Genomic DNA, 27,814 nt, shown 5'->3' with positions numbered 1-27,814 from the left:
GGGCGCCTGCGCGTGCGCTTGCGCGTGCGCGGGGCTGGAGACCAAGTTCGCTGAGATTGACGATGGCGGCGGCCGAGGAAACTTCACCGCAGCCGGCGGCTTCGGAACAGCCGGCGGAGCTGCCTGCCTCCGTGCGGGCGAGCATCGAGCGGAAGCGGCAGCGGGCGCTGATGCTGCGCCAGGCCCGGTTGGCGGCCCGGCCCTACCCGGCGGCGGCGGTTGCGGCTACCGGAGGTTTGGGTCCTGGCGGCGCTTCCCTCTCTCTCTGCTGGGGGACCGGGTGCCGGGTCCCTTGTGTGGCGTCGAGCCCCCTCGCGTCTGCGCGCACACCCTCCCGCTGTCCTGGGTCGGGGCGTCCGCTAGGGTCTTGTCGAAGCGAGCAGTCCCGGCCCACGGGACGGTTCCGCGGTCGAACCCCGCTCCCTGACTCCCAGCCCCGGGCCGGCCTCGCTGTCGCCGGGCCGCGGTCCTTAGCTTTTAAAGCCGCTGCACTCGCCGGCAGGTGGGCGCGCCAGCGCCGGTCAGCGCCTCGGCTGGCTGCCCCTGTCTGTCCTCTTCCTGCAGCTTCCAGGTACCGGAGGCGGTCCTTTGTAAAACTCTTAGACCTCCACCGTGTCAATAACCTGCACCTGCTCCCGCATTCGTCCTCCGAGGGCGGCTGAGGGCACTTTCCGTGCCCAGCCGAGGGCTTGCTACTGCAGGGCGCCAAAAGAAGCAGATGGACATTAGCGACCCTCTCTGGGGGGCTCACCGAGGAGCACCTGTTGCGCTTCACGTGTTTCAAATGAGCTAATGTGATTCTCAGAGCTAACCGGGAAAATGGTTAGGGCAAAGTTTGGAATCTGTTTTAATGAAGTGGTCATTGAGGACCAGAAAAGGAAAGGGGTTGGTTCGTTTCATCCCGGCAAGTGCGCAGGCCGATCAGCTCTAGAACTCAGGGCATCTGACGCTGGGATCGGGTCCCCTCCGCCCCTCCACCGCCTCTGCTACACTGGGCATCTCTTGCCCTGGTGTTGGGCTTGGTGGTGCTCAGGCAAGTCCAGGAGTCGAACCAAGGCTGGCTGCTGCCAGTGCCGGGCCTAGGGCCACTCAGTGAGAGGTACCAGGCATTCTGAGGCCAGATGTTGCTTGTTTAAGAGATTTTAGGGAAGTCCAATGCATGAGCCAGGCCCTAGCCAGTTTGGCTCAGTGGATAGGGCGTGGCCTGCGGACTGACAGGTCCCCAGGTTTGATTCTGGTCAAGGGCACGTACCTCAGTTGCTGGTTTGATCCCCGGCCCTGGGCTGCAAATGGGAGGCAACCAATCGATATGTCCATCCACATCCGCTGTTTCTCTGTCTCTTCCCCTCCCTTCCACTCTCTAAAAGTCAATGGAAAAATGTCCTCGGGTGAGGATTAACAACAACAAAAAAAGCATGAGCCATGACAAACCATTCAGATGGAAAAGCCACTGAAAACACCTTGGGTGGGCTCATAAGTTGTGTGGGGCTGGGCCTCAGAATCACAAGGGCTGGGCAGACAGTATGAGACAGGTTGATGGAGACTCAGATATGGCTTGGGCCTGGGAGGTGGGGGTGCGAGGCTCAGAAAAGGAACCATGGCCTCTGCTAGCACTTTTTGTTGTTGTTAATCCTCATGTGAGGATATTTTTCTATTGATTTTTAGGGAGAGTGGAAGAGAGAGGGACAGACAGCGAGAAACATCGATGAGAAAAACACATCGATTGGTTACCTACTGCACGAGCCCTGACCAGGGCCCGGGCTGAGCCTGCAACCAAGGTATGTGCCCTTGACAGGAATCGAACCCGGGACCCTTCAGTCCGCAGGCCGACGCTCTATCCATTGAGCCAAACCGGCTAGGGCGCACTTTTGTCTGGCAGAAAGCTGTACCCCCGGCTCTGACCCTGATGCCAGACAATTCATTTCCTCCTCCTATGTCCCTGGTTCCTTTCAAGTTGCTGCCCCAGCACTGAAGCTCGGAGAGTGAGTCCGAGTAAGTCTGTGCATGGGTCCTTTGAGAAGAATTGCCTGGGACTCCAGCAACCCTTCATTTTGCTCAGCCACAATCCCTGCTGGTTTTTACAGCCATAAGTTACGGGGGCTTCTCTTCCTGGCACTATAACCCTGGGCTTGGGGCCTGGTGTAGGTCTGGCACTTCTCATTCCTAAGGGAGGACTTCCACAATTGAGACAATTTTCATCTGCCACACATGGGTGTGGAACCAGCCCTTTCTGAGTCTCTGCCCCTCCTACCAGCGTTACATGGCTGCTTCTTTAAATCCCTAGTTGTAGGATTTCCATTCAGCTAAATTTTAGGCAATTCTGAATGATAGTTTTAAAATAGTTTAGTTATAATTTTTATGTGTTTGTGGGAGGATTCAAGTACCACATTTATCTACATAACCATCTTGACCAGAAATCTCTTTCAAGGTGCTATTTATTTGTTTATTATTTATTTTTTAAATCTGCACTTGAGGGATATGCCTTTATTGATTTTAATGAGAGTAAGGGGTGGGGGCGGGGGAGAGAGAGAAAAACATTGATGTGAGAGAAACATTGATTGGTTGCCTCCTGTGTCCCCCCCCCCCCCCCCCCCCAACTGGGGACTGAACCTTTTACCCAGGCATATGCCGAAACTGGGAATCGAATCTGTGATCTTTCAGAGTATGGAAGAATGCTCCAGCCAACTGAGCCCCACTGGCCAGGGCCCTGGGTGTTATTTTTCAATTGTAATTGTACATTCCTGTGCATGTTCTACATATATAATCAGATCATCTGTGAATAAAGACTGTTTTACTTCTTTCCAACCTTTATGCCTGTTTTGTTTTCTTGTCATATTGCACTAGCTGGAACCTTTAATGTTGGATAGAAGTGATTATAGTGGATATTCCTTATCTTGTTTGATACATATTAAATTTAAGGAAAATTTCTGTTTATGCAGAAGGGAGCATATGGGCTTACCTAGCTCATAGGTTGACCACTTTTACTTTTTTTTTAATAGGCATGACTAACATAAAAGCTGCCCCAAAGATAATTGATACACATGGAGGCTTCTTTCTGGAAGAGGAAGGAGAAGAAGAACATACAGTTGGAAAAGTTGTTCATGAACCAGGTAAAATGTGTTTTCAGAAAATAGGAATCTCAGTGGGTCATTTAAAAAATACTGGTATATATTTTTATTGATTTCAGAGAGGAAGGGAGAGAGAGATGAAACATTAAAGATGAGAGAGAATCATTGATTGGCTGCCTCTTGCAGTGGGGATCAAGCCCACAACTTGGACAGGTGCCTTGACTAGGAATCGAACCTTGACCTCTTGAATTCATAAGTGGACACTCAACCACTGAGCCACACCAGCCGGGCTAGGTTGGTAATTTTGGGTAATGTGCATAATTCTTTGCAAATTGATGTTAAATAATTATCTTACACATGGTTTGGGTTCAAAAATACTTGATGAATTGATAGGGATTTTCCCCCTGATGTTATTTCCTTTTTCTTCTACCAAACATTTTTTTTAGTAAGTATAAGATTACTTAAATTTTATTTTGTCTTTTATGTAAATGGTGTCAGGCATAAAATAACATGTCAAGAAGCTAATAAAATAGAGGAAAATGTATTCTAGTCACAAAAAAGAAAACTTAAAGAATTGATCTTCTTTTCTTTAGGACCTGTTATGGAATTTGATTATGCAATATGTGAAGAATGTAGTAGAGAATTTATGGATTCTTATCTTATGAATCACTTTGATTTGCCAACTTGTGATAACTGCAGGTAATTACTTTATTTCAGACAATGTTCTCAATTGCTAAAGTTGAATGTTAACATACAGGCATAGGGTAAAATAGTTCATTTGAATTTAATATTTTATTTAGTAATGATTTTTATTTGGGTAGTTCCCTAACATTTCTATGGTTTCTCTTTTGCCAAAGAAATACAGGAAGCCTGTGCTTATCAAAATTAATATGTCACATAAATTGGAATGCCCCAGGTTCTGCCATAGTTTTTTTCTTTTCTTTCTGCTGGCCTGGGCCGTTTTACCCGTCTCTCAGTAGCAGGTTCCTAACCCTTCTCTAAGGTCTCCATTTCTGACTTGTCTCAGTGTATGTGGATGCCTTGGTCTGAGGACTGGGGCCATTAATGAAAGAGGAGGAGACTTAAAGCTGCCCAGTCACTCTCCTAGTTCTTTCCATTCATTTTTTACTCTTCTGAACAGTCAGGGAAGAAAAGAGATGAGGAAAAAATTACATTTTTCTGTCATTCTTTTTCTTCTTCTGGCCTTTATCCTCTTTTTGTATCACCCCAGAATAATTCTTCTTTCCAAATGGTTCTGCTCCCTGCTGTTTACCTCAGCCAAGTCCTGTGTTGGTGTCTTTCGCACCTAAATCCTATCTTGGAATCTTACTTAGCTCTCTTATCTGTTTCCTACTCCTAATTCTTTTACCTGTAGCCCTAGATTAACTCCTGACCTGCTGGGAGGACCTGCCTTTTCAGCATCCCTGCTACAGATATTGGGAGCCGTCACCATTGACTTTTGTAGGTAGAATCCTTGGAAGACGGAGAGAATGGAGTTGTTTCTGGTTTCATGATCACATTGGTGACTGGATATGTCCTGGCACCCATTGGAATATAAATGATAAAATCTGTTCCCATTGACACACAGTGTCATTAATGCCCACAGTGGTTAAGGTCCACATTATTGCTACTCTCCTTGAAGTATCAACAGCTTTTGGAAACTGAATTCACACTTATAATCTATTTCCATGAGAAAATGAAAGCAACTGATGTATCAATTTAAAGAAAATTAGTGGTAAAAATATATTTGTAAAATTTAGACATAATTAGGAACACAGTCCTCCATTTTGTTTCCTTTCAACATCTTTCAGGATTATGTCAGTACAGTGTAGTTTACCTGTCTCCTCCTTCAGTTGAGACTTACAAATTACTTAGCTTTCTTAAAGGTATTTCCAGTTTTAAGTCTCCCTCCCTGACCTGTACCTCCTCTTCAGTGTTCATTACTTCAGTAAAGGCCAACTTCTTTCATTGGCTAGTTCTCTGCTATCCCGTGTTTAATTCCAAATGTATTTGGCCCCATGTTCAAATTATATTCCCATCCTTTTTCCCACTATTACCTTAGACTAGGCCTCCATCAGCGTTTGCCCGGACCACTGCAGTAGTGATCTTTTAACTGGTCTCTTCTCCCCACTTTTGCATTGTTAGTCTCTTTTCCATATAGCCTTTTACTCAAAACTCTTTGTTTTATTAATCCTCATCTGAGGATATTTCTTTCCATTGATTTTTTTTTTTAAAGAGAGAGTGGAGGGGGGAATGGGAGAGAGAGAGAAAAAAACAACACATCAATTGGTTGCCTCCCACATGCTCCCTGACCAGGGCCGGGGATGGAACCTGCAGCCCAGGTACATGCCCTTGACCAGGAATCGTACCCCCAACCCTTTGGTCGGGAGGCCTACACTCTAATTACTGAGCAAAACTGGCCAAGGCTCAAAACTCTTTAATGGTTCCTTATCCATTTGGAATAAAATTGTCTTCATCATTGCTTAGAAGGTCACTGCCTATCTCTGACCTTATCTCTCATCACTGCTCACAATCATGCACTTTACGCTTTCTAGACACGGTGGCCCTCTTGCTGTGGGCTCCAGTTGCCAAGCGACTCTTGTGTTGGAGCCTTTGCGTTTGCTCTTCTCTCTGCCAGAAATGTTCTTTCTCTGGCTATTCAGAATGTTCTGCCTTGTTAAGGGCTCTACTCAAAGAGTCCCCTTATCAGTGACTTTCTCTGAATACCCACTCTACCTGAAAATCCTTTCTCTACCTTCTTATATGCCTTCATAGCACTTTTATCTGTCACGGTGTTTGCTTATTGACTGTCTTTTCCTTCACTGGGATGTAAACTTCATGAAAACAAGGCTTTGTTTTATTCTTTGCTGTATTCCTCATGCCTTAGACAATACCTGGCATGTAGATAGGGAACAAATGAATGAGAAGAACTATGTAATTGACTGTCTCCACTTTTGCCTTGACTTTGAAAAGCTCAGAGCCAACTGGACACTTAATAGTGTTGGGGCAGATGGACCTTGCATATTTATTTTCCTTATCGCCTGTCCATCCTGACTTTATGCTTTAATTTATATTTTCTTACTTATTGAGTCTTAGTTCTCATTTATATTTGCTGTACTCTAATGAGTTATTTAAAAATCTATGGAAAAGAGGGACTTTAAGTAGAAAAGAAATTCTCAACATTCAGTAATATGGATTTGTTGCTAATATAGCTTCTCAGAACATGTAAAGGATAAAGCATTTTTTCTGTTAGAATTTTTGTGCTGCCCATTTGACCATGAGAGCTGCAGGGAAAAGTATTTTATATGTTCCTTTTGGTATGCATCCCCCTAGGTTGTTGGGCTCTTTGAAAATTTAGTTTATTTTAATAGCTAACTTATATAATGGACTTAATTTGTTTTCAGAGATGCTGATGATAAACACAAACTTATAACTAAAACAGAAGCAAAACAAGAATACCTTCTGAAAGACTGTGATTTAGAAAAAAGAGAACCACCTCTTAAATTTATTGTGAAGAAGAATCCTCGTCATTCACAATGGGGCGATATGAAACTCTACTTAAAATTACAGGTCTCTATTTTTTTTTAAAATATATTTTATTGATTTTTTACAGAGAGGAAGGGAGAGAGATAGTTAGAAACATCGATGAGAGAGAAACATTTATCAGCTGCCTCCTGCACATCTCCCACTGGGGATGTGCCCGCAACCCAGGTACATGCCCTTGACCGGAATCGAACCTGGGACCCCCCAGTCCGCAGGCCGACGCTCTATCCACTGAGCCAAACCGGTTTCAGCTATAGGTCTCTAATGAGTTCTATTCAGTCGTTTTAGTCCCTGGGACAGGTGAAGTTTTAACAAGCAACTAGTTCTAATTAGTTTAGTTTTTGCTTTTAGAATTAAGAAGATCCTTTGCATTTTGTTGCTTTGCATGTGAATCACAGTTACTCATGATGACAATAGCATGTTTTCTTATTTTGCTTTTTGGTGCAGTACTTTGGAGCAAATGTATTATTGTTGAGTAATGTTAGGAATACAGTTGGGAAACTAAAAAAGCTTGGAGTGAGAGGCAGACCCTGTATTCCTGCCACCCTCTGGCCCGAAAGTCTTTTTAAAAAAATTCAGTAAGTTCACAGATGCCTGAAATCTATTGGGAAATATTCATCTGAAACCCTTTCAGATGTCCACGGAACTCTAGTATATTCCAGAGCGGATTTTCTCAACCCCTCTTGCTGCCATTGTATTACAGGCATGCCAAGACATTGAATAGTCTTAGTTCCTGGGGCTGCAGAAGTGCCCAGGCTGGGTGCCTTAAGTCACAGGCAGCCTCCTGTATGTACCCCAGAATGGTACAAATACTGTAGTATTCTTTTTGAGGCATTAATTCAGAACAATTTGAATTAAAATATACAGTGGGGCCTTGACTTATGAGTGTCCCGACTAACGAGGTTTTTTGAGATACGAGCCGTCTCTCTCGGCCGATTTTTTGCTTTGAGTTGCAAGCTCAAAAAAATTCGGGCTACGAGCCAGCTTCAGATACCCCACCGCTAGTTGGCGCAGCGAACGTCACAGTGATTTGACATACAAGTAATTTGAGTTATGAGCTCCGTCACGGAACGAATTAAACTCGTAAGTCAAGGCCCCACTGTACTAGAAAGTCCTAATATCTTTAAATAAAATTAAGCCACATGTAAAACCAAACACACACTGAATTTCATTGAACATAAGACAACTATTGATTAGAAGATTTACTATTTTATGTACTATCAGAAATGAAAAAGTGCTCATTAAACTGACTCAGTACTTCCTTATCCTTGGTGTTTTTATTTTATACTTATTGAAATAGTGCCATTACACTTATTATACATTTTTGCTATATATCATGCTTGTGTGTACATAAAAAGGAAAATGCAAGTACAGCAGCTTTGTTAAGGTATCCTACATTTCTTTACATTGAGTGTCCAGTTGTTCTGAACCACTTTTTAAAAAATATATGTTTTTATTGATATCAGAGAGAGGAAGAGAGAGGGAGAGATATAAATATCAGTGATGAGAGAATCATTGATTGGCTGCCTCCTGCACGGCCCCTACTGGGTGGGGATTGAACCTGCAACCCAGGCATGTGCCCTGACAGGGAATCGAACCCTCACCTCTTGGTTCATAGGTCCAAGCTCAACCACTAAGCCACGCTGGCCGGGCCTGAACCACTTTTGACTCAGAATTGTTAAAGTACTGTTGAGCACATGGTGATGCAACATTTTTAGAGGGTTAATTGTGGAAAATGTGATATTTTAGAATGTTTGAAATAAGAGTATATCACTTTTTATGTTAAGAGATTTGAGTTTGGCTACATTGATTGATATTTTGGTCCCCTTAACATATTGTAAGAGATATTCTGAGCATAATTCTCAGTGTATATAGTTTTCTCTTAAATATGAATAAATTTTATAAAGAGTAAAGATACATAATCTAAAGTATTAAAAGTAGCATAAAGACTTTTTAGGTCACTCAGCTACCAAAGATTTAACAAAATGCATATTCTAAAGATCAGAAGTTAGTTAAGTAGATGGAAACTATTATTGATTCAGGAGAAGAGTGATAGTGATTGATTTCTTGTGGTGGGAGATTTTTGGAGGTTACCTCCTACTTAGATCTGATGTGACTAATTGATAAGTAAATAAGTAAATTTTGGGGGGTGAGTTTATCAAAACTCATCAGACCCCTGATTTATATGTCCTTATGTTGATTCAAGTGAAAAAGCTGAATGAGTCAGAGAAGCAGTTACAGTCAGAGGATAACTTTCCTATTTATAATTGAGGTTAGCATACATTTCCTGAGGGTCTCATAGGTTTAGATAGAGGTATTAATAGAGTTGTTTCTTATCAATATTTAAAATTCAAATAAATATTTATAAAATTGTACTTGAGTTAGATCATTCTTTGGTGCCTGTAGATTTAATAATTATAACTATAATTTACAACTCTGAATCACAACTAATTTAAATATGAATTCTGTATTATAGATTGTGAAGAGGGCTCTTGAAGTTTGGGGTAGTCAGGAAGCATTAGAAGAAGCGAAGGAAGTTCGACAGAAAAACCGAGAGAAAATGAAACAGAAGAAGTTTGATAAAAAAGTAAAAGGCAAGTGGGTATATTTATATCCCAAAAGACTATGTTTTTTCCTGTTTAAAGATGTAATGTCACCAGTAGATTGGAATGCTACTACGTCATACGTACATTGAAGAAAAAAGACTTAAAGTATGCTCTCAGGAGGTTGGTGTTTGGCACTCTGAGTCCAAGCCTCACAGTATTGCAATTCTAAAAAGCATGTAAACCCTCATTTTAATGTGAATAATGTTTTTATACAAGATCAGGGATGTATCCCTGGTCAAAGATTTGGCAACAGTTCAATCTTAAATATAACTCAGAGTTATTAAAAGCAAATATATCCATTCGCAAGCCTCTCTAATTGCTGAAAACGAAAAAGTCATGGTTAAGTCTTATCTAATTTGGCAGCTAGAAGGAACCTACCTAATGTCAGCTAGTTTAATCCCTTTTATTTTATCTATATATATTAAAGGCTAATATGCTAAGGGTCCCTCTGCCCCTCCGACCAGTCGCTATGACACGACCACCAGGGGGCAGGTGCTCAACGCAGGAGCTGCCGAGCTGCAGTGACTTGGCAGCGACGGTTCTTGCCTGATGCACCCCAAAACCAGAGAGGAGGGAGCCTGATTCCTTGCGGGGCCGTGCGATTCCACCTTTGGCCATGGGTTATGTTGTTGCTGGGGCACTGTCGGCCCTGAATCTGGTTTACTGCACACTTGCATTTGTGTTTCACACCCTGTGCGACAGCAACTTTGCAGAGTGCCCTCTCGCACTCCGGGACCCCTCGGGGGATGTCAGAGAGCTGGTTTCTGCCCGAGACCCACAGGCCAGGCTGAGGGTCCCCACCTGCTGGAGGGACCCCGATCTCTCCACAGATGCCGGGGAGGGACTGCAGGAGGTTGGCTCCAGGGCGTGTCTGGCCCATCTTGCCCAGTACTGCCCCGCCAGCCACCTTCTAATTAATTTCCTTTCAATGTGCATGAATCCGTCCACCACGTCACTAGCATATGAATAAAAAACTTAGAAAGATAGAATGACCTGTTACATAATTATGAGTGTTGGGACCAGGCTTTTATGACTGAAAGTCTGCATTGGCACATTCATTTCTCTGTCCATACATCTGCCTGTCCATGTGACTATCCATTCTGTTGTCCATCTATCTCTGTTTATTTGTCCATGCATCCATCTGTGTATGCATATGTGCTTAAGTCTTCATCCCTCCCTCCATCAGTGTATCCAGTAATTAATGTGTCAGCTGTGTTCTAGGCACTGTGCTGATGTAAATGTTGGAGTCACAGTTTGTCAGAAGAAAAAGACTAGCAAACTTAAAATCATAATAGAGTGTGAAACGTACTGTGATAATGGTGAACATAGGTTGCTACAAGAGAACAAAGAGCACTTTTTGCTGTATCACAGAATCCTTACAATATCTTAAAAAGCAGGCAGAAATGTTTTCATACAGTATTCATAAGAAACATAGGGTGTAAAGTGTATATAGATAGCATGTATTTTATGTGTATACAGGGCTATACATATACTATATTGATTCATATGAAATTAGTCTCTTAGCCATAAAAAATAATTTTGCTTATGTCTTTAGAATTTAGGTTTTTCAGGGTGAATGAAGATGGCTCAGATATCTTAAAAACAAACAAAACAACAATAACAACAAAAAAAAGCTGAATGTAAGCTGCCTTGTTTCTTATTGTGAGGACATTTCCCTCATTTTCATTATAGGAGTGATTCATTTCAGTGCAAAAAAGTTAGAAAACTACAAAGAACTATCCCATGATTCTGCTACCCTGAGGCAATTAGTAACATTTCAATGTCTGTTTTTCCAATTCTTTTCAATTCATAGACACCTTAGAAATAGTTTTTTTAATAAAAAATGGAAGCACTGTTGACATTTGTGAAGTTTATCATAACTTTATTGGAACAAATAACCTCATTATAAACATCCTTATATACACTTTTATATAGATTACAGTTAACTTAAAATATCAATTTGGCCCTAGCTGGTTTGGCCCAGTGGATAGAGCATCAGCCTGTGGACTGAAGGGTCCAATTACAGTCAAGGACACGTACCTTGGTTGCAGGCTTGATCCCTGCTTCTGGTTGGGGCGAGTGCAAGAGGCAACCAATTGATGTGTCTCCCACATCGATGTTTCTCTGTGTCTCTCCCTGTCCCTTCCCTTCCACTCTCTAAAAATTAATGGAAAATATTCTTGGGTGAGGATTAACAACAACAACAAAAAATCAATTCCAGAATCAGAGGGTAAGGTAAGCATACTTTTATGGCTTTGAGAGAGATTTCCTATAGCAAACTATGCCATATAAGAGCATTTCACAGACTAATCTTACCCAAATTAGTCCCTGCTGTATCACAGTCTTCAAAAATACCTGCAAAGACTAATTGAGAGGATTTGGAATGACTTCTTTGATCTTTTCGATGTTTTACCCTAGCCCTTTCTCTCTTCGACATCAAGGAGAGCCTAGGAGGATAAAGTAACAAAAGGCATCTTGAGGGATAGAAAGAGGGGGCATGTTTATAAACTAATTACATATTAGTCTAGGGTTTTTGTTAATCCCAGTTACCTGAATCCTCTCAAGTCTTCCTTCTGCTGCCTCTTTAAACCCCTTTCCTGATGCTATTTTAGTGCAGACAGTAATAAACGGATAAAGGAATTAGAACTTTGTACCTGAAAAGAGACGGGATATTTTGAAAAGGAGTGCTATCTGTAATGTTTTTCTTCTGTCTGTAATGTTTTTCTTAGATACTATTTCTGTAGTTTGGTCAAGATGTCACCTAAAGTTGACTAAATTTTTATAATTTGACTAATAAAATATTATGGTATCTGTTTTATTTAATTTTTTTTCTATAAAAAGTTTTATTAAGGTAATGTAATTTAAATATTAGTATGGATAGAATATTTCTTTTGAGATTTACACAATTTTCATATATATATGTGTATATATATACACACACACATATATATATATACACACATATATATATTTAAAGTAAACTCGCATATTATTGACTCTTTTCTCACCATGTTAAGTTGCTGTTAATCACCAGATAAACTACTATGGATTTTCCTCATCCTAGAAGAGTTTGAATCTGTGCTGAATTTTTTCTTAGATCCCTTAAGGCTGGTTTCTTTAATTCATTTCTTGTTTGGGTGAAGCAGGTCTTTTTGTTTTGTTTTTGTTTTTAGCATTACAGCCTGACAGGTGTTTATTGTCCATTTTGTCAAATAACAAAGTGAAACATGTGATGCATTACAAATAAACTAATGATTCGTAATCTTGGTTCATGGGCTATTATATTTTGCCTGATGTTAACATTTATGATTACTTTAAGACTTTTAAATTAGAGAATTTTTGATTCATCATCTGTATATTGCAATGTGTGTTTACCACCAAAAGTCAAATCTTCTGTCACCATATATTTGACCCCCTTTACCTTTCACTACCCTCCCAACCCTCTTCCCATACTGGTAACCACCATACTGTGGTTTGTGTATGAGTTTTTGTTTTTCATGTTTGTTCATATGTTGCTTTTAGTTTTTTATATCTCTCATATTAGTGATATCATGTGGTTCTTGACTTTTTTTCTGTCTGACTTTATTTTTATTGTTTAAAGTATTATATACACTAATAGTATTACATATGTGTTCTCCCCCCCCCCCCATCCGCCCCCATCCCCCAGCACATGCCCTCACCCTCCTAGTGTCTGTGTCTGTTGGTTATGCTTATATGCATGCATACAAGTCCTTTGGTTGATCTCTTACTCTTCCCCCTACCTACTCCCTCACCGTCCCACTGAAGTTTGACAATCTGTTTGATGCTTCTCTGTCTCTCTATCTATTTTTGTCCATCAGTTTATGTTCATCGTATTCCACAAATAAGTGAGATCATGTGATAGTTATCATTCTCTGATTGGCTTATTTCGCTTAGCATAATGCTCTCCAGGTCCATCCATGCTGTTGCGAATGGTAAGAGTTCTTTCTTTTCTTACAGCAGCATAGTATTCCATAGTATAGTAATCCATTCATCTGCTGATGGTCACTTAGGCTGTTTCCAAATCTTAGCTATTGTAAATTGTGCTGCTATGAATATAGGGGTGCATATGTCCTTTCTGATTGGTGTTTCTCGTTTCTTGGGATATATTCCTAGAAGTGGTATTACTGGCTCAAGTGGGAGTTCCATTTTTAATTTTTTTAGGAAACGCCATACTGTTCTCCACAGTGACTGCACCAGTCTGCATTCCCACCAGCAGTGCACGAGGGTTCCTTTTTCTCTGCGTCCTTGCCAGCACTTGTCATTTGTTGATGATGGCCATTCTGACAGGTGTGAGATGGTATCTCATTGTCGTATTGATTTGCATCTCTTGGATGATTAGTGACTTTGAGCATGTTTTCATATGTCTTTTAGCCTTCTGTATGTCCACTTTTGAAAGGTGTCTATTTAAGCCCTTGGCCCATTTTTTTTTTTATTGGATTGTTTATCTTTTTGTTAAGATGTATGAGTTCCCTATAAATTTTGGAGAGTAGGCCCTTATCGGATATAACATTGGCAAATATGGTCTCCCATGCAGTGGGCTTTCTTGTTGTTTTGTTGATGGTTTCTTTTGCTGTGCAGAAGCTTTTTATTTTGATGTAGTCTCATTTGTTTATTTTCTTCTTAGTTTCCATTGCCCTAGGACAGTAATGGCGAACCTTTTGAGCTCGGCATGTCAGCATTTTGAAAAACCCTAACTTAACTCTGGTGCCATGTCACATATAGAAATTTTTTGATGTTTGCAACCATAGTAAAACAAAGATGTATATTTTTGATATTTATTTTATATATTTAAATGCCATTTAACAAAGAAAAATCAACCAAAACAATGAGTTCGCGTGTCACCTCTGACACGCGTGTCATAGGTTCGCCATCACTGCCCTAGGAGTTGTGTCGGTAAACATATTGCTATGACATATATCTGATATTTTGCTGTCTATGGATTCTTCTAAGATTTTTATGGTTTCCCATCTTACGTTTAAGTCCTTTATCCATTTCGAGTTTATTTTTGTGTATGGTGTAAGTTGGTGGCCTAGTTTCATTTTTTTGCATGTATCTGACCAATTTTCCCAACAACATTTATTGAAGAAACTGTCTTGATTCCATTGTATGCTCTTGCCTTCTTTGTCAAATATTGAGCATAATGGCTTGGGTCTATTTCTCGGTTCTCTGTTCTGTTCCATTGGTCTATATGTCTGTTCTTGTGCCAATACCAGACGGTTTTGAGAACAGTGGCTTTGTAATATAGCTTAATATCTGGTATTGTGATCCCTCCAACTTTGTTCTTCTTTCTCAAGATTGCTGCAGCTATTCGGTATCTGTTTTTCTTCCAGGTGAATATTTGGAGAGTTTGTTCTAGGTCTGTGAAATATGCCGTTGGTATCTTAATGGGGATTGCATTGAATCTGTAGATTGCTTTGGGTAGTATGGACATTTTAATGATGTTGGTTCTACCAATCCATGAACACAGTATGTTCTTCTGTTTGTTTATGTCTTCCTCTCTTTTTTCAAGGTCCTGTAGTTTTCCGAGTACAGGTCTTTTATCTCCTTTGATAAGTTTATTCCTAGGTATCTTAATTTTTTTGGTGCAATGGTAAATGGGTTTTTTTGTTTGTTTCTCATTCTGTGAGTTTATTATTGGTGTATAAAAAGCCATAGAGGTCTGGGTGTTAATTTTGTGTCCTGCTACATTGCCAATCATTTATTAAATCTAGTAGTTTCTTGATGGAATCTTTAGGGTTTTCTATGTACAATATCATGTCCTCTGTGAAAAATGATAGTTTTACTTCTTCTTTTCCAATTTGGATGCATTTTATTTCTTCTTCTTGTCTGATTGCTATGGCTAGCACTTCTAGTACTATGTCAAACAGGAGTGGTGAGGGTGGGCATCCCTGTCTTGTTCCTGTTCTTAGGGGAAATGGTTTTAGTTTTTTTGCCCATTGAGTATGATGTTGGCTGTAGGTTTGTCATGTATGGCTTTTATTATGTTGAGGTATGATCCCTCTAGTCCCACTTTGCTGAGAATTTTTTTCAAGAAAGGGTGTTGGATTTTGTCAAATGCTTTTTCTGCATCAATTGACATGATTATATGGTTTTTATCCCTTAATTTGTTTATGTGATATATCATGTTTATTGATATGCGGATATTGTACCATCCTTGCATCTCCGGAATAAATCCCACTTGGCCATGTTGTATTATCTTTCTAATGTAGTACTGGATCTGATTTGCTAGAATTTTGTTGAGGATTTTGGCGTCTATGTTCACGGGGATATTGGCCTGTAATTCTCTTTCTTTGTAGTGTCTTTATCTGGTTTTGGGATTAAGGTAATGCTGGCTTCATAGAAAGAGCTTGGAAGTGTTCCTTCCTCTTAAATTTTTTGGAATAGTCTGAGGAGGAGAGGTTTTAGTTCTTCTTTGAATGTTTGGTAAAACTCTCCTGTAAAGTTGTCTGGCCCAGGGCTTTTGTTTGCTGGAAGTTTTTTGATTAATGCTGCAATTTCCTCCATAGTTATCAGCTTATTCAGATTTTTTTATTCTTCCTGATTGAGTTTTAGAAGGTCGTATTTTTCTGTGAATATGTCCATTTCTTCTAGGTTGACCAGTTTGTTAGAATAGAGTTGCTCATAGTATATTTTTTTTTACAATCCTTTGTATTTCTATGGGGTCTGTTGTTATTTTGCCTCTTTCATTTCTGATCTTGTTTATTTGGGTCATCTCTCTTTGCTTCTTGGTGAGCCTAGCTAGGGGTTCATCAATTTTTTTTTAAAGGTCTCACACATTTATTACTGAACCAACCTACTATTGTAGAGAAAAAAATCAGCAAAATCACAAGTCCATTAATTTTCTGATTAAAATGCCCCAACTGTCCAGACAGTAGCATCTTTCCAATCATTTAAAGGTATAGGCAACCTGGATGTGAGTCATCTCTCATGTGTGATTTCTCATAGGTCCAGTTTGGTTCTTCTCTAATATCTCCTCTTTGAGTTGTACCTGGTTTTATTACCAGTTTTCATCTGAATCCATTGGGGAATGGGCTGATTTTGCTCTTGTTTCTTGGTCAGGAACCTCTTGATCCTGAAAATCTTGTGGGAAGACATGGTGAAGAAGAGAATGCATGCACTTTTCTTGTTGTTCTCTTTCTAATTCTTTAAGTTGTAGAGTTAGTTCATTTATTACCAGTTTTCTTGTTTTTTGAGGTAGGCCTGTAATGCTATGAACTTCCCTCTCAGGACTGCTTTCACTGTGTCCCATAGATTTTGGATTGTTGTGTTTTCGTTGTCATTAGTTTCCAGGATGTTTTTATTTATTCTTTGATCTCTTTGGTAACCCAATCATTGTTTCATAACATGCTATTTAGCCTCCAAGTGTTTGACTATTTGTGATGGTTTTTATTGTAGTTTATTTCTAATATTATGCCATTGTGATCTGAGAAAATGCTTGATATTTCAATCTTCTTGAATTTGAAGAGACTTTGCCTGTGTCCCAATATGTGGTCTATCTTTAAAAATGTCCCATGTGACAAGAATGTATGTATATTCTATAGCTTTGGGGTGGAATGTTATGAAAGTGTCTATTAAGTCCATCTGATCTAATGAGTCATTTATGATTACTGTTTCTTTGCTGATTTTTTGTTTAGAAGATTTATCCAGTGATGTCAATGGGGTATTGAAGCCCCCTACTATAGATTATATTGCTGTCAGTCTCTCCCTTGAAATCTCCCAGAAGTTTTTCTTATGTATTTGGGTGCTCCTGCATCGGTTGCATACATGTTTACCAGAGTTATATCCTCTTGTTGTATCAATCCCTTTAGTATTAAGAAGTGGCCTTCCTTATCTCTTGTTATGGCTTTCACTTTGAGGTCTATTTTGTCAGATATAAGTATTGCTACCCCAGGTTTTTCTTCATTTTCATTGGCCTGAAAAATATTTTTCCGTCCCTTCACTTTCGGTCTGTGTGAGTCCCTGGTTCTGAGGTGGGACTCTTGTAGACAGCATAGATATGGGTCCTGTTTTGTTATCCATTCAGCCACTTTATGTCTTTTGATTGGAGCATTTAGTCCATTTATGTTTAAGGTTATTATTGATAGGTACTTGTTTGTAGTCATTTTTATTCTTTATGCCTGTTTTCCTTCTTCCCTTTCTATTTCTTCTTTTTATAGCATTCCCTTTAGTATTTCTTGCATTGCTGGCTTGGTAGTGATACACTCCCTGAGCTTTTTTTTTTTTCTTTTCTGAAAAGCTCCTGATTTCCCCTTCAATTTTGAATGATAGCCTTGCTGGATAGAGTATTCTTGGATTCAGTCCCTTGCTTTGCATTACTTTGTATACTTCATTCCATTCCCTTCTGGCCTGATGTGTTTCTGTTGAGAAATCATTTGGTAATCTAATAGGAGATCCTTTGTAGGTAACTCTCTGTCTCTCTCTTGTAGCCTTTAAGATTCACTCTTTTTAAAAAAATATATATTTTATTGATTTTTTACAGAGAGGAAGGGAGAGGGATAGAGAGTCAGAAACATTGATGAGAGAGAAGCATCAATCAGCTGCCTCCTGCACACCCCCTACTGGGGATGTGCCCGCAACCAAGGTACATGCCCTTGACTGGAATCGAACCTGGGACTCTTCAGTCCCCAGGCCGACGCTCTATCCAGTGAGCCAAACCGGCTAAGGCTAAGATTCAGTCTTTATCTTTAACGTCTGCCATTGTAATTATGTGTCTTGAGGTGGCTCTTTTTGGGTTCATCTTGTTTGGGACTCTCTGTGCTTGTGTAACTTTTTTCTTCCCCATATCAGGGAAGTTTTCTGTCATTATTTTTCCAGATAGGTTCTCTAATCCTTGCTGCTCTTCTTGTCCTTCTGGCATCTCTCTTATACATATGTTACTTCATTTCATGTTGTCCCAAAGCTCACTTAGGCTCTCCTCTTGCATTTTAATTTTTTTCTCCAGTTTCTGTTCAGATTGGACTTGTTTCTCTGCCCTATCTTCTACCTCACTAATTCGGTCCTCTGCTTCTCTTAGTCTACTGTTAAAACCTTTCATTGTGTTTTTTATTGTTGCTATGTCACTTTTGATTTCTTCTTGATTCTTACATAGGTTGTTGATTTTCTCGTCCATCTGGTTTATGAATTGTATGACCATTATGCTGAATTCTTTTTCTGACATACTGCATTCCTCTGTTTCATTTAGTCCCTTGGGAAGCCCCCCCCCCCCCCCTCTCTTTCATTTGGGGATTGCTTCTTGTCTCCCCATTTTTTCCTATCACTGAAGGGTCCAGGTGCCGAGCTGCACAGGGCTTGAGCTGCTGTGGTGAGCTTGGTGGGACATTGTACACCTGAGATTCACTGGTGATCTTGGGAGCATGGATGCTGTGGGTTGGTGGGAGCTGTGTGCACGCAGACGGGCTGGCTCAGGGATAGGGAGGCGCAGCTGCTGTTGGCTGGTGGGAGCTGCACACACCGGCAATCAAGGGCTGTCTTGGGATGCGTGGGACCTGTGCCACCGTGGCAGGTAGGCGGGAGGTGAATGCACTCCAGGACTCACAGGAGCCTGAGGCTGGGATGGCTGGAGTCACAATGTCCGTGGATCTGCAGCTGTGGTCTTTGTTCAGAGTGTCTGTAGAGTCTCGGTTTTTGTCTGAGGCCAGTCTGGGTGATGGTGAGGCTGGGCTCCTAGTCACAACACTTCTGCCCTTCAAGATGGCATGGTTTCTGTGCCAGTGCCGGCCACCTGGGAGTGCTTGCAGTGGTAGTGGGGCCTCCCCGTCTAAGAGAGCCCGGTCTGCCAGCCCTTGAAAGTCTTGCAGGATCTAACTGTCCTTCACACTCTCTCTCTCTCACACACACACACACCACATGTCCACACATTCCCCTTTCGCTCCCTCACTGTCTCACACTCTCTCTCTCACTGCTGCCCTGCCGGCCCCCATCTTCGACCCTCTCAAAGCATGTCTTTTGAGGAAATTTTTCCAAGTGATTATATGAGTGGTGTGTTTTCCAAGTCCCTGCAAATCTAAGAATGTTCTGTTTCTTTTGCATATGGAAACCTAAGTTCTCTTGTTGTATGACATGACTCCATTGTCTTCTGGTATTTGATGTGCATTGGTCAGTGTGATGCCTTCTTCAATTACGGCTTCTTGTTGAGCTGTTTAGAGGTTGGTGGATATATATGTTCCTGCCCTCCTGACTAGGCTACAAAGGGCTGACAGTGGAGCACACATTGTAGAGATTGGAAACAAGGAGCTTACTATGAAGTCTGCTCAGAAGTCTCAGAACAGAGAGGAATAGAAGCAAGTCTAACAGTTTTTAGTTGAAAAGAAATTGGAACGTGGTTCCCTCGCAGTCTTCTGATTCTGATCCACAAAGGAGCTGATCCAAAGTTTACTTCTTTATGGAAAGGCAAGAGATTACATTACCTGCTTTTAGAATATGACCTACTTCAGTAGTTTGAGGAAGAACTGATCTTACTACAAAAGAAAATTGAAAGCATAAATAGTATAAACCAGTGGTTGGCAAACTGCGGCTTGCGAGCCACATGCGGCTCTTTGGCCCCTTGAGTGTGGCCACAAAGTTTCAATCGCACTGTACGTGCGTGCCCGCACATGGTATTTTGTGGAAGAGCCACACACAAGGGGCCGCAGTTTGCTGACCACTGGTATAAGTTATATGTAAATATAGAGAAGGTGAAAGACAAAAAAAGAATTTTGCCAGCAAATTCAAATTGTTGTAGATCTCAGATTCAAGGAGGCAGAAGTAGAAATGATGGCATCACTGCTACTCGGTGTAAGTGGATTTCAAAAAAGGCACTCTGTGTTGGCCTTGATATTGGGTGGGAACTCTCATTGGTGCAAATACACAGAACATGGTTTCTTTACACAAATAAGGCAGAGAAGGCTTTTCCTTAAAGTTATACTCAGCTTTCTCTTATTTAGTACTGGTAGAGGTTAGCCTTCTTAAAACAAAAAAGAAAATTAATTTTCACTCTTTGTTACTATGCACTCCCCCCTGCCTCCCCTCCCCCCCAAAAAGAGGTGGGTGGTTAAATTTCATTTGGGGCCCCTTCTAAGTTTGTGGACATTTTACATTTTGGGCCTATGGTTATATGTAATTTACTAGAGGCCCGGTGCATGGGTTTGTGCACCAGTGGGGTCCCTTGGCCTGGCCTGCGGGGATTGGGCCGAAAACCTGCTCTCCAACATCCCCCGAGGGGTCCCGGATTACAAGAGGGCAGTTCTCGGGTGAGGCACCCTGGAATCGGGCTCCCTCCTCTTTTCTCCCAATATTATGTCACTTTCTCTCTGTATCTGTCTTGCTTCTTTCATCTCACTTTACCCTAGGTTTGGCAGTGACCAATGACTTGTGAGCATTTAGCTACAAAATGCAATTATTTAGCAAACAGGATTTACTTAGCCTGGAATCTACTCGGCCTAGGGCAGGACCCTCCCTGCTCAATGTCAGGTTCCCACCCAGGCCCTTCTGCCCAGGCAGAGTCCTGTGGCAGCGGGAACCTCCTTCTTCCCACCTGAGCTGCTCCTTCGCCTCCTTCCCTCCCCAGAGGTTGCCCACTGGCGCTACTGTCTGCCTGGAAGGAGGTAAGCTGTGGCCGATTTCCCAGCTGAGAGTGGTAGCAGGAAACTTCACTGCCTCCACTGGAAATCAATATTAAGTGGATGGGCTGGCGTGGGTGGCAGACGTCGGGGCCACAGCCAGTAGGTCTCATCATTTAGCTAATTGAGTTGAAAAGTTTCTGTAAGGGCCAGACCCACGACCTCTGCAATGGGCTAGAGGCCTGGTGCATGGATTCGTGCATCGGTGGGGTCCCTCAGCCTGGCCTGTGGGAATCGGGCTGAAACTGGCTGACATCCCCCGAGGGGTCCCAGATTGCGAGAGGGCGGTTCTCAGGTGATGCACCCCGGAATCGGGCTCCCTCCTCTCTGGTTCCGGGTGTGTAACCCAAGAATTGTAGCTGCCAAGTCACTGCAGCTTAGCAGCTCCTGTGTTGAGCGTCTGCCCCTTGGTGGTCAGTGCGTGTCATAGCTACCGGTCGGACAGTCGCTTAGGCTTTTGTATGTATAGATGACTGTCTTTGGCCGTCTCTCAGGAGAGTGAAGGACACAATTCCTTGTTACTCTGCTTCAGTTTATGGAGGATAGAATAAAACCAGTCTGCATATGTTGTTTCATCACTTCCTGGTGATTTTTTCCCCTCTAGTTAACAAGGGGTACTCCTACCTATGTTAAAACTTCCCACCTTCCCTTCAAGTATTTAAAAGCATCTGGCTGCCCTTAGCCAGTTCTCCTAAGTTTACCTCCTAAGCAACACTCTCTTTCTTTGAATACAGGCTGCCTCTTTACAAAAGATATTAAACCAAATAAAAGGCAAGTCTTAGAGTGGCAGAAAGTAAATTTTTCATTGAAACAAGGGAAAACTCATTTTGGTAAAAAGTACCAACAGTCCCTAAGGATATCAGTAGCAAGTATTTTAATAAATTAGCCCGTGAGGCAGTCGACAGCTTTCTGTGCTGTGGAACTCTAAGCCAGGGGACTAGGAGGTTGTCCCACCGTAAACCACTCTTATTCTCCAGCTTCAGCTCGGCTTTCAATGCTGCTAGGCTTGTTCCCGCTTGTCCCCCCTCCAAGGTTTCCTCAGCTCCCAAGTCCTATCACTTCTTTCTCCCCTCTTCTCGTCTCAGACCGTTCTGCCTTCTCTTCTCATTCTCAGCAGTAGGTAGTTGATTTCTACTTTCCAAAGTTTTAAGTTGTTTAAATGAATGTGAAAAACATATTAATCTTATTTAAACAAGTTTTTATTTCACATGTTGTTCGCCATATATGCTTTTCTCTCTCCACATGTATATTTTGCTGATCTACTTAAGAATTACTTGTAGACACTATAATTCTTATTGAGTATGTCAACATGTTATCTCCTAAAAACAATGACATTCTCTGCATAAAAACGATCGCACCCAGTAAATTTAACATTAATATAAATCTGTTATCTAGTGTATGTATCTTTCCCCCATTGTTCCAGTGCCTTTACCAGCTTTTTAGTTGTTGGATTTAGGGCCATTCAAGGATGATGCATATCTTTAGTCCTAATTCCTCAGTCTTTTTATCTTTCATGATATTGACATTTTTTAAAACTAAGAGTTGACAATTTCATTTTTACATTTCACAATACAAGTAACATAAACTGATAGAGGCTCCCTCTTTGGAGAGTCCAGGCCACTTGGTGTGCAGAATGTCCCTCCATTTGGGTTTATTCACAGTTTGTTTCCTCATAATTAGATTCAGGTGGAACGGTTTTGGTAGGAAGCTTCCTAGGTGATATGTCGAGTGCATCACATACCAGTTCTCGAAGAGTGCTACTCAGTTTGATTGCTGGGTTAAGGCAGCATCTGCCAGTGACTTTTTGACACTATGTGAACATCTTGTTCCTTAAACTTCACTCAGTGGTTTTAGTACATGGAATGATTCTTGCCTGAGTCAGTTATTATTAGGGTGCATGTAAATGGCGATTTTCTATTTGTTATTCTTTCTGTAATTGCTATTTGACTTCTTTTAGAAAAGAGCATTTTTAGTACCATTTGGATTCATGGATTCTTATTCTCAAACCAGTGTTATAATCCATATTTCTCTCATTTATTTTGATGCTTGTCTCATATTTGGCCAGTGGAAGCCCCTTCAAGCTAGCTCCTGTCTTTTATTTTTATTTGTAAATAATTTCAAACTTACATAAAATTGTAAGTATAGTACAAAGAAATACCCATATATCCTTTACTCCAATTTACCTATTCTTAACACTTACGGCATTTGCTTCATTATTTGCATTCTATATGTTTTTTTCTGTACCCTTTGAGTAGGTTGTATACATCGTCATTCCACTCTTAAATACTATAGTATTACCTAATAGGGATGTTCTCTTACAAAATCAAAGCATAATGCTGATGTTCTTACCTAATCCGCCATCCATGTTCTAGTTTGGTTAGCTGGCCCGATAACGCCCTGTGTGACTTTTCCTTCTAGTGTAGGATCCAGTCCAGCATCAGGTATTGGCTTGAGGGACCATGTCTTTCTAATTTTTTTTCTACACCATTTCCACAGGTTTTATCCTTTACGACAATGTCATTTTTTAAGTCTCTTCTCTCCCCAAGCCCTGACTTCTTTAGAAATACTAATGTGTTTCATTTGGGACTTTTCTCATTTGCCCTGATGGTTAGATTCTGGTTTTGCATTTCAGGGATAGCACATAAATGATGTGTCTTTCTCAGGGCATCACATCTGGAGGCATGGTGGTGTTAGTATTTATTTTTGATTTGATAAGCATAAACAAACAAAAATAAAATTGTAAGGCTTGCAAATATCCTTAACACTTCCCCCTAGAGTTTAGCAACTATCCATGGATGGTTCTTGCCTGAGCCAGTCTTGAGTATGATGATTGCAAAAATTGTCTAACTTTAGCACTCCCTCTGCATTTAACCAGCATCCTTTCCCACATTTGTTTATTATTGGTAGGGGTTAATTCCTATTCTTCACAAGAGGTTCATTTCTGTCCATTATTTTGGTGCTCAAATTGTCCCAGATTTGGCCTAATAGGAGTATTATTGTTTTTTTTTAATCCTCACCTGAAGATATGTTTTTATCAATTTAGAGAGGAGGCAGGGAAGGAGAGAATAACATTGATTGGTTGCCTCCCATATGCGTCCTGACCAGGGATTGAACCAGCAACTTAGCCATGTGCTCTGACCAGGAATCTGAACTGGCAACCTTTTGATGTCACTACAACCGAGTCACCTGGCCAGGGCAGGAGTACCTTCAGACTAGCTCTGAGTCCTTTTGACATGGCTTTATAATTTGTTGATTACTACTTTCTGTTTTCTACACAAAACACATGTATATTTACTATATTTTTATGTTTGCCCATATACACATATATAAAAATTAAAACCTTGAGTTCACATTGATAAACCCCAATCAAAAAATTCAGCGTTCATTCTATTTTTCTGACAGTGAGAAACCTGATTCCCATTATCCTTACGATAGCTGATTAATGCCCCGTATGTAACTAATCTCCCATTACTGTTGCTGCCTCCTCGGTAGGGAGATCCTCCTTACCTTTCTTGGGCTGCCCCCCCTACCATGGATGCCTGCTTTATTCACTCCTCTTAATAATGGTTTTAGGACTGGATTGTTCCAGGAAGGAAAAGGGCAAGAAAATGACAAACATCAGTTTTTTAGTACTTTCTTATTTTCTACCATATTTTCTTAGAAATATCTAGTAAATACTAAAGGTATGACCAATCATGGCTACTAAGCTAGATTTGGGTTATTTTTAAAAAAATATATTTTATTGATTTTTTTACAGAGAGGGAGGGAGAGGGATAGAGAGTTAGAAACATCGATGAGAGAGAAACATCGATCAGCTGCCTCCTGCACACTCCCTACTGGGGATGTGCCCGCAACCAAGGTACATGCCCTTGACCGGAATCGAACCTGGTACCCTTGAGTCCACAGGCTGATGCTCTATCCACTGAGCCAAACCAGTTAGGGCAGGGTTAGGTATTCTTTTAGTGTTAATACTTTCCTTCTCTCCCCCCCACCCTGTAAATTCACATAATGCTCAAATTTAGGCAGAGGTTAGCTTAGCAGTGATTGGGATGCAGTCAGATTTTGAGAGATTTTCTGTGGGGCAGGCAAGAGAAAGTGGCCGGGATACCTTACACCAGAGCAAAGTTGAAAAGCAGGTATTGGTACTCAAACAGGAAACATTTTCCTGTCATCTGAAACCATGAGGCAGCTGTGAAGTTCTCGTTAGCTTATAATTTCAGTTATTTATAAACTGGCCTAAGATGAAAGGCCTAGAGGGCATTTCAGATGTCTAGAAAAATTAGGGTTCTTCAAAGTATGAGATAATAGGATAATAGGAATCAAGCTTAGATTTTGGGTGAACACAAACTACCTTAAGGTATGCACGCTGAAGCTTAAAAATCGTCTCAGATCAAGTGCTTTTCGTACGGGAGGGATGAAAAGGCAGCACAGCTGTGGTTAACAACACGGACCTGAGCTAGACTGTCTCTGCCATCAGCTACCTGTTTGACCTATGGCACACGTTATGTAACTTCTCTGTGCCTCAGCTTTCTCATCTATAGAATTGGGATGGTAGTTGTACTTATTTCCAAGGATTGGGAGGATTAAATGTATTTTATACAGTGCGTAGAGCAGTGCCTGATACATAGCTCTATAAATGTTTGCTTATCCTCATGATATGATAAAGACTGAAAATACAAAGAATCAGGTAGCATTTTGATATTACTTATTACAGATCTAAAATGGAGTAAAGAAAATGTGATTACTTGGTGCATGTTGATCTTTATGGTTGACATAAAAGATAACTATCATACTCTCCCTTAGGTTGTGCTACTGTCAGTGCTGGGCTTGATGGATCATTGGTTAGAATAGAAAAAAAGTAAACAATTACTGTTGCTTTTTGTTCATTAAACTAGAAACTGAAGTTATTAGAGGAAGAGACAGACTTCCCCTTGCTGCTGTGGCAACCTGTCTTCCATAGTCAGTTGCTTGAACAAATCCTGTTCTTTTACTCATCTTCTTAATTTGTTGTGTGTTTTATGTTTTTTTTGCTCTCTCTCTAACCCACACACTCCATTTCTGAATCCATTTCATACTACTTCAGAGGCATGAATGATTTGACAGCTCAACCTGGTGAGGTAAGTTTGTATAATCAATTTTGATTTGTTAAAGTTAAGGCAAACCATATTTTGTTTAAACATACCTACACACCTGATGGATTTTAGCTGAATAGCACTACTAAAAAACTGTCATTTTGCCCAGCCGGCGTATGGGTCAGTGGTGGTGTTGACCTATGAACCAGAAGGCCATGGTTTGATTCCCGGTCAGGGCACATCAGGACTGTGGACTTGGCTTGATCCCCAGTGTGGGGCATACAGGAGGCAGCCGATCACTGACTCTCTCTCATCATTGATGTTTCTATCTCCCTCTCTGAAATCAAAAATATATTAAACACACACACAAAAACCTGTTTTTTTTCTCTCTTCTCCCTTTAGAATTACGGCGAGCAGTAAGAAGCAGTGTATGGAAAAGGGAAGTGGTTGCTCACCAACATGAGTATGGACCAGAAGAAAACCTAGAAGATGACATGTACCGGAAGATTTGTACTATATGTGGCCATGAATTGACGTATGAGAAAATGTGATTTTTAGTTAAATGATCTGTTTTACAGAGTTTTAGGTTTAGATATAAGAAATTTACATTGGTCTTATTCAAAATTCACAAAAATATGTCTTTATAGGTGAAACAGTTGTATAAATAATGCTTCAGTACTAAGTATGTATGGTATGGCTTAAGAGCAAGTGGTCTGATAATTTTTTCTGGAACAGGGATGGGAGCTGAGTGGTACAGTAGGTTTAAAAGTGTTAGATGATAGCTAAAGTTCAGAAATATGAAACCAAGGCAAACTTTCGATTGGGGTAGGAGGAGGAGTTTTAGTAAAGGCAAAAGCTGGCTGCACTGGGTTCTTACTCCAAGAAACAGGAATAGTGATAAACCCTGCCAAGTCAGCAAAAAAGGAGCTACTACTAGGACAAGTCCTGGTTAATAACAGGAATAAAGAATGAATTGTAGGGGTCTGATCATGTTTTCTGTATTTGTAGGGTTTACTATAGGCCCTAATATTAGTTGCTACATAGCCCTGTTCAAATCTGGATTAAAATGGAAAAACAACCAGGAAGGTAATTATAGTAAGTTTGTCATTACTTGCTAACATTTACTGAGCACTTACCATGTGCCAGGAAACCATTATGCTAAGTGCCTTACAGATATTCTAATTAAATCCTGGGAGGGAAGACAGCTTGCTTCTTTGCTTATTTAGCACTTGGAAAGGAAATGATAACCAAAAACCTGACCAAGAAAGGCAAAAGTCAAAACAAGTCAAACCCAAAGAGGCTTGACTATAATTACTAATTATTCTCTTCATAAGTATTCAATACAGAAATGTTAAATATATTTTTTGTGTTTTTTTTTTTTAATATGCTATGCTAAATATTACAGCTCAATAAAAATTGATTCTGAACGGGCAGAAGACTTTCCTGGGACAAAAAAAAAAAAAAGCTTCCAGCTTGATGACAACAGAGTAACTAGGAGTTCAGGCTGCTGACAACAGCATTACTGCATTGGGAGATAAGGAGCCCTTGAGCCACATGGATTTAGGTTCAGATTCATTTACTAGCTGTGGACCTTGGGTAAGTTACTTGGATTTGGGCCGATTTTATCTGGGCATAACAACACATCTCTTAAAAACTTACGAGGATTGAATATGGTGAATCTGTAGAATGTGGAACATAATAGCCACTCGTTAATGAGCACATATTGTCATCAAGACCAATAGTTATAGATTTGTCTAGCTGAGATGTAGTTCTAGTCACTGTTTTTCATCATTTTAAGACAATCCTGGTATCCAGTTACTATTGACAGCCAAGTCTGCTCTGGTTAGGTTGGCAAGTTCACTACTAAATATTTTTCTAGTAAAAGCAAACAAACTGCTTCCTGAGTA

The 27,814-nt window shown here is 40.7% G+C and overlaps 2 protein-coding genes across 2 annotated transcripts; one reads left to right on the top strand and one right to left on the bottom strand.

Moving 5' to 3' along the window:
• Positions 1–27,267, top strand: XPA (XPA, DNA damage recognition and repair factor). The gene is made up of 6 exons (XM_059657440.1): positions 1–234; positions 3,000–3,110; positions 3,662–3,767; positions 6,473–6,638; positions 9,088–9,205; positions 26,310–27,267. The coding sequence occupies exons 1-6, from the start codon at positions 63–65 to the stop codon at positions 26,456–26,458; spliced, it is 822 nt and encodes a 273-aa protein (XP_059513423.1). The 5' UTR covers positions 1–62; the 3' UTR covers positions 26,459–27,267.
• On the bottom strand, positions 12,900–18,419 carry LOC132212176 (large ribosomal subunit protein eL39-like). The gene has a single exon (XM_059657441.1). It carries the CDS (start codon positions 16,331–16,333, stop codon positions 16,202–16,204), a length of 132 nt encoding a protein of 43 aa, XP_059513424.1. The 5' UTR covers positions 16,334–18,419; the 3' UTR covers positions 12,900–16,201.
• Positions 27,268–27,814: the final 547 nt, after the last annotated feature.

The sequence above is a fragment of the Myotis daubentonii genome, chromosome 11 (assembly GCF_963259705.1).
Source record: "Myotis daubentonii chromosome 11, mMyoDau2.1, whole genome shotgun sequence".
Classification (NCBI taxonomy): domain Eukaryota; kingdom Metazoa; phylum Chordata; class Mammalia; order Chiroptera; family Vespertilionidae; genus Myotis; species Myotis daubentonii.
Note: the sequence above shows the minus strand (reverse complement) of the source record. Positions and strands in the feature narration are given on the sequence as shown.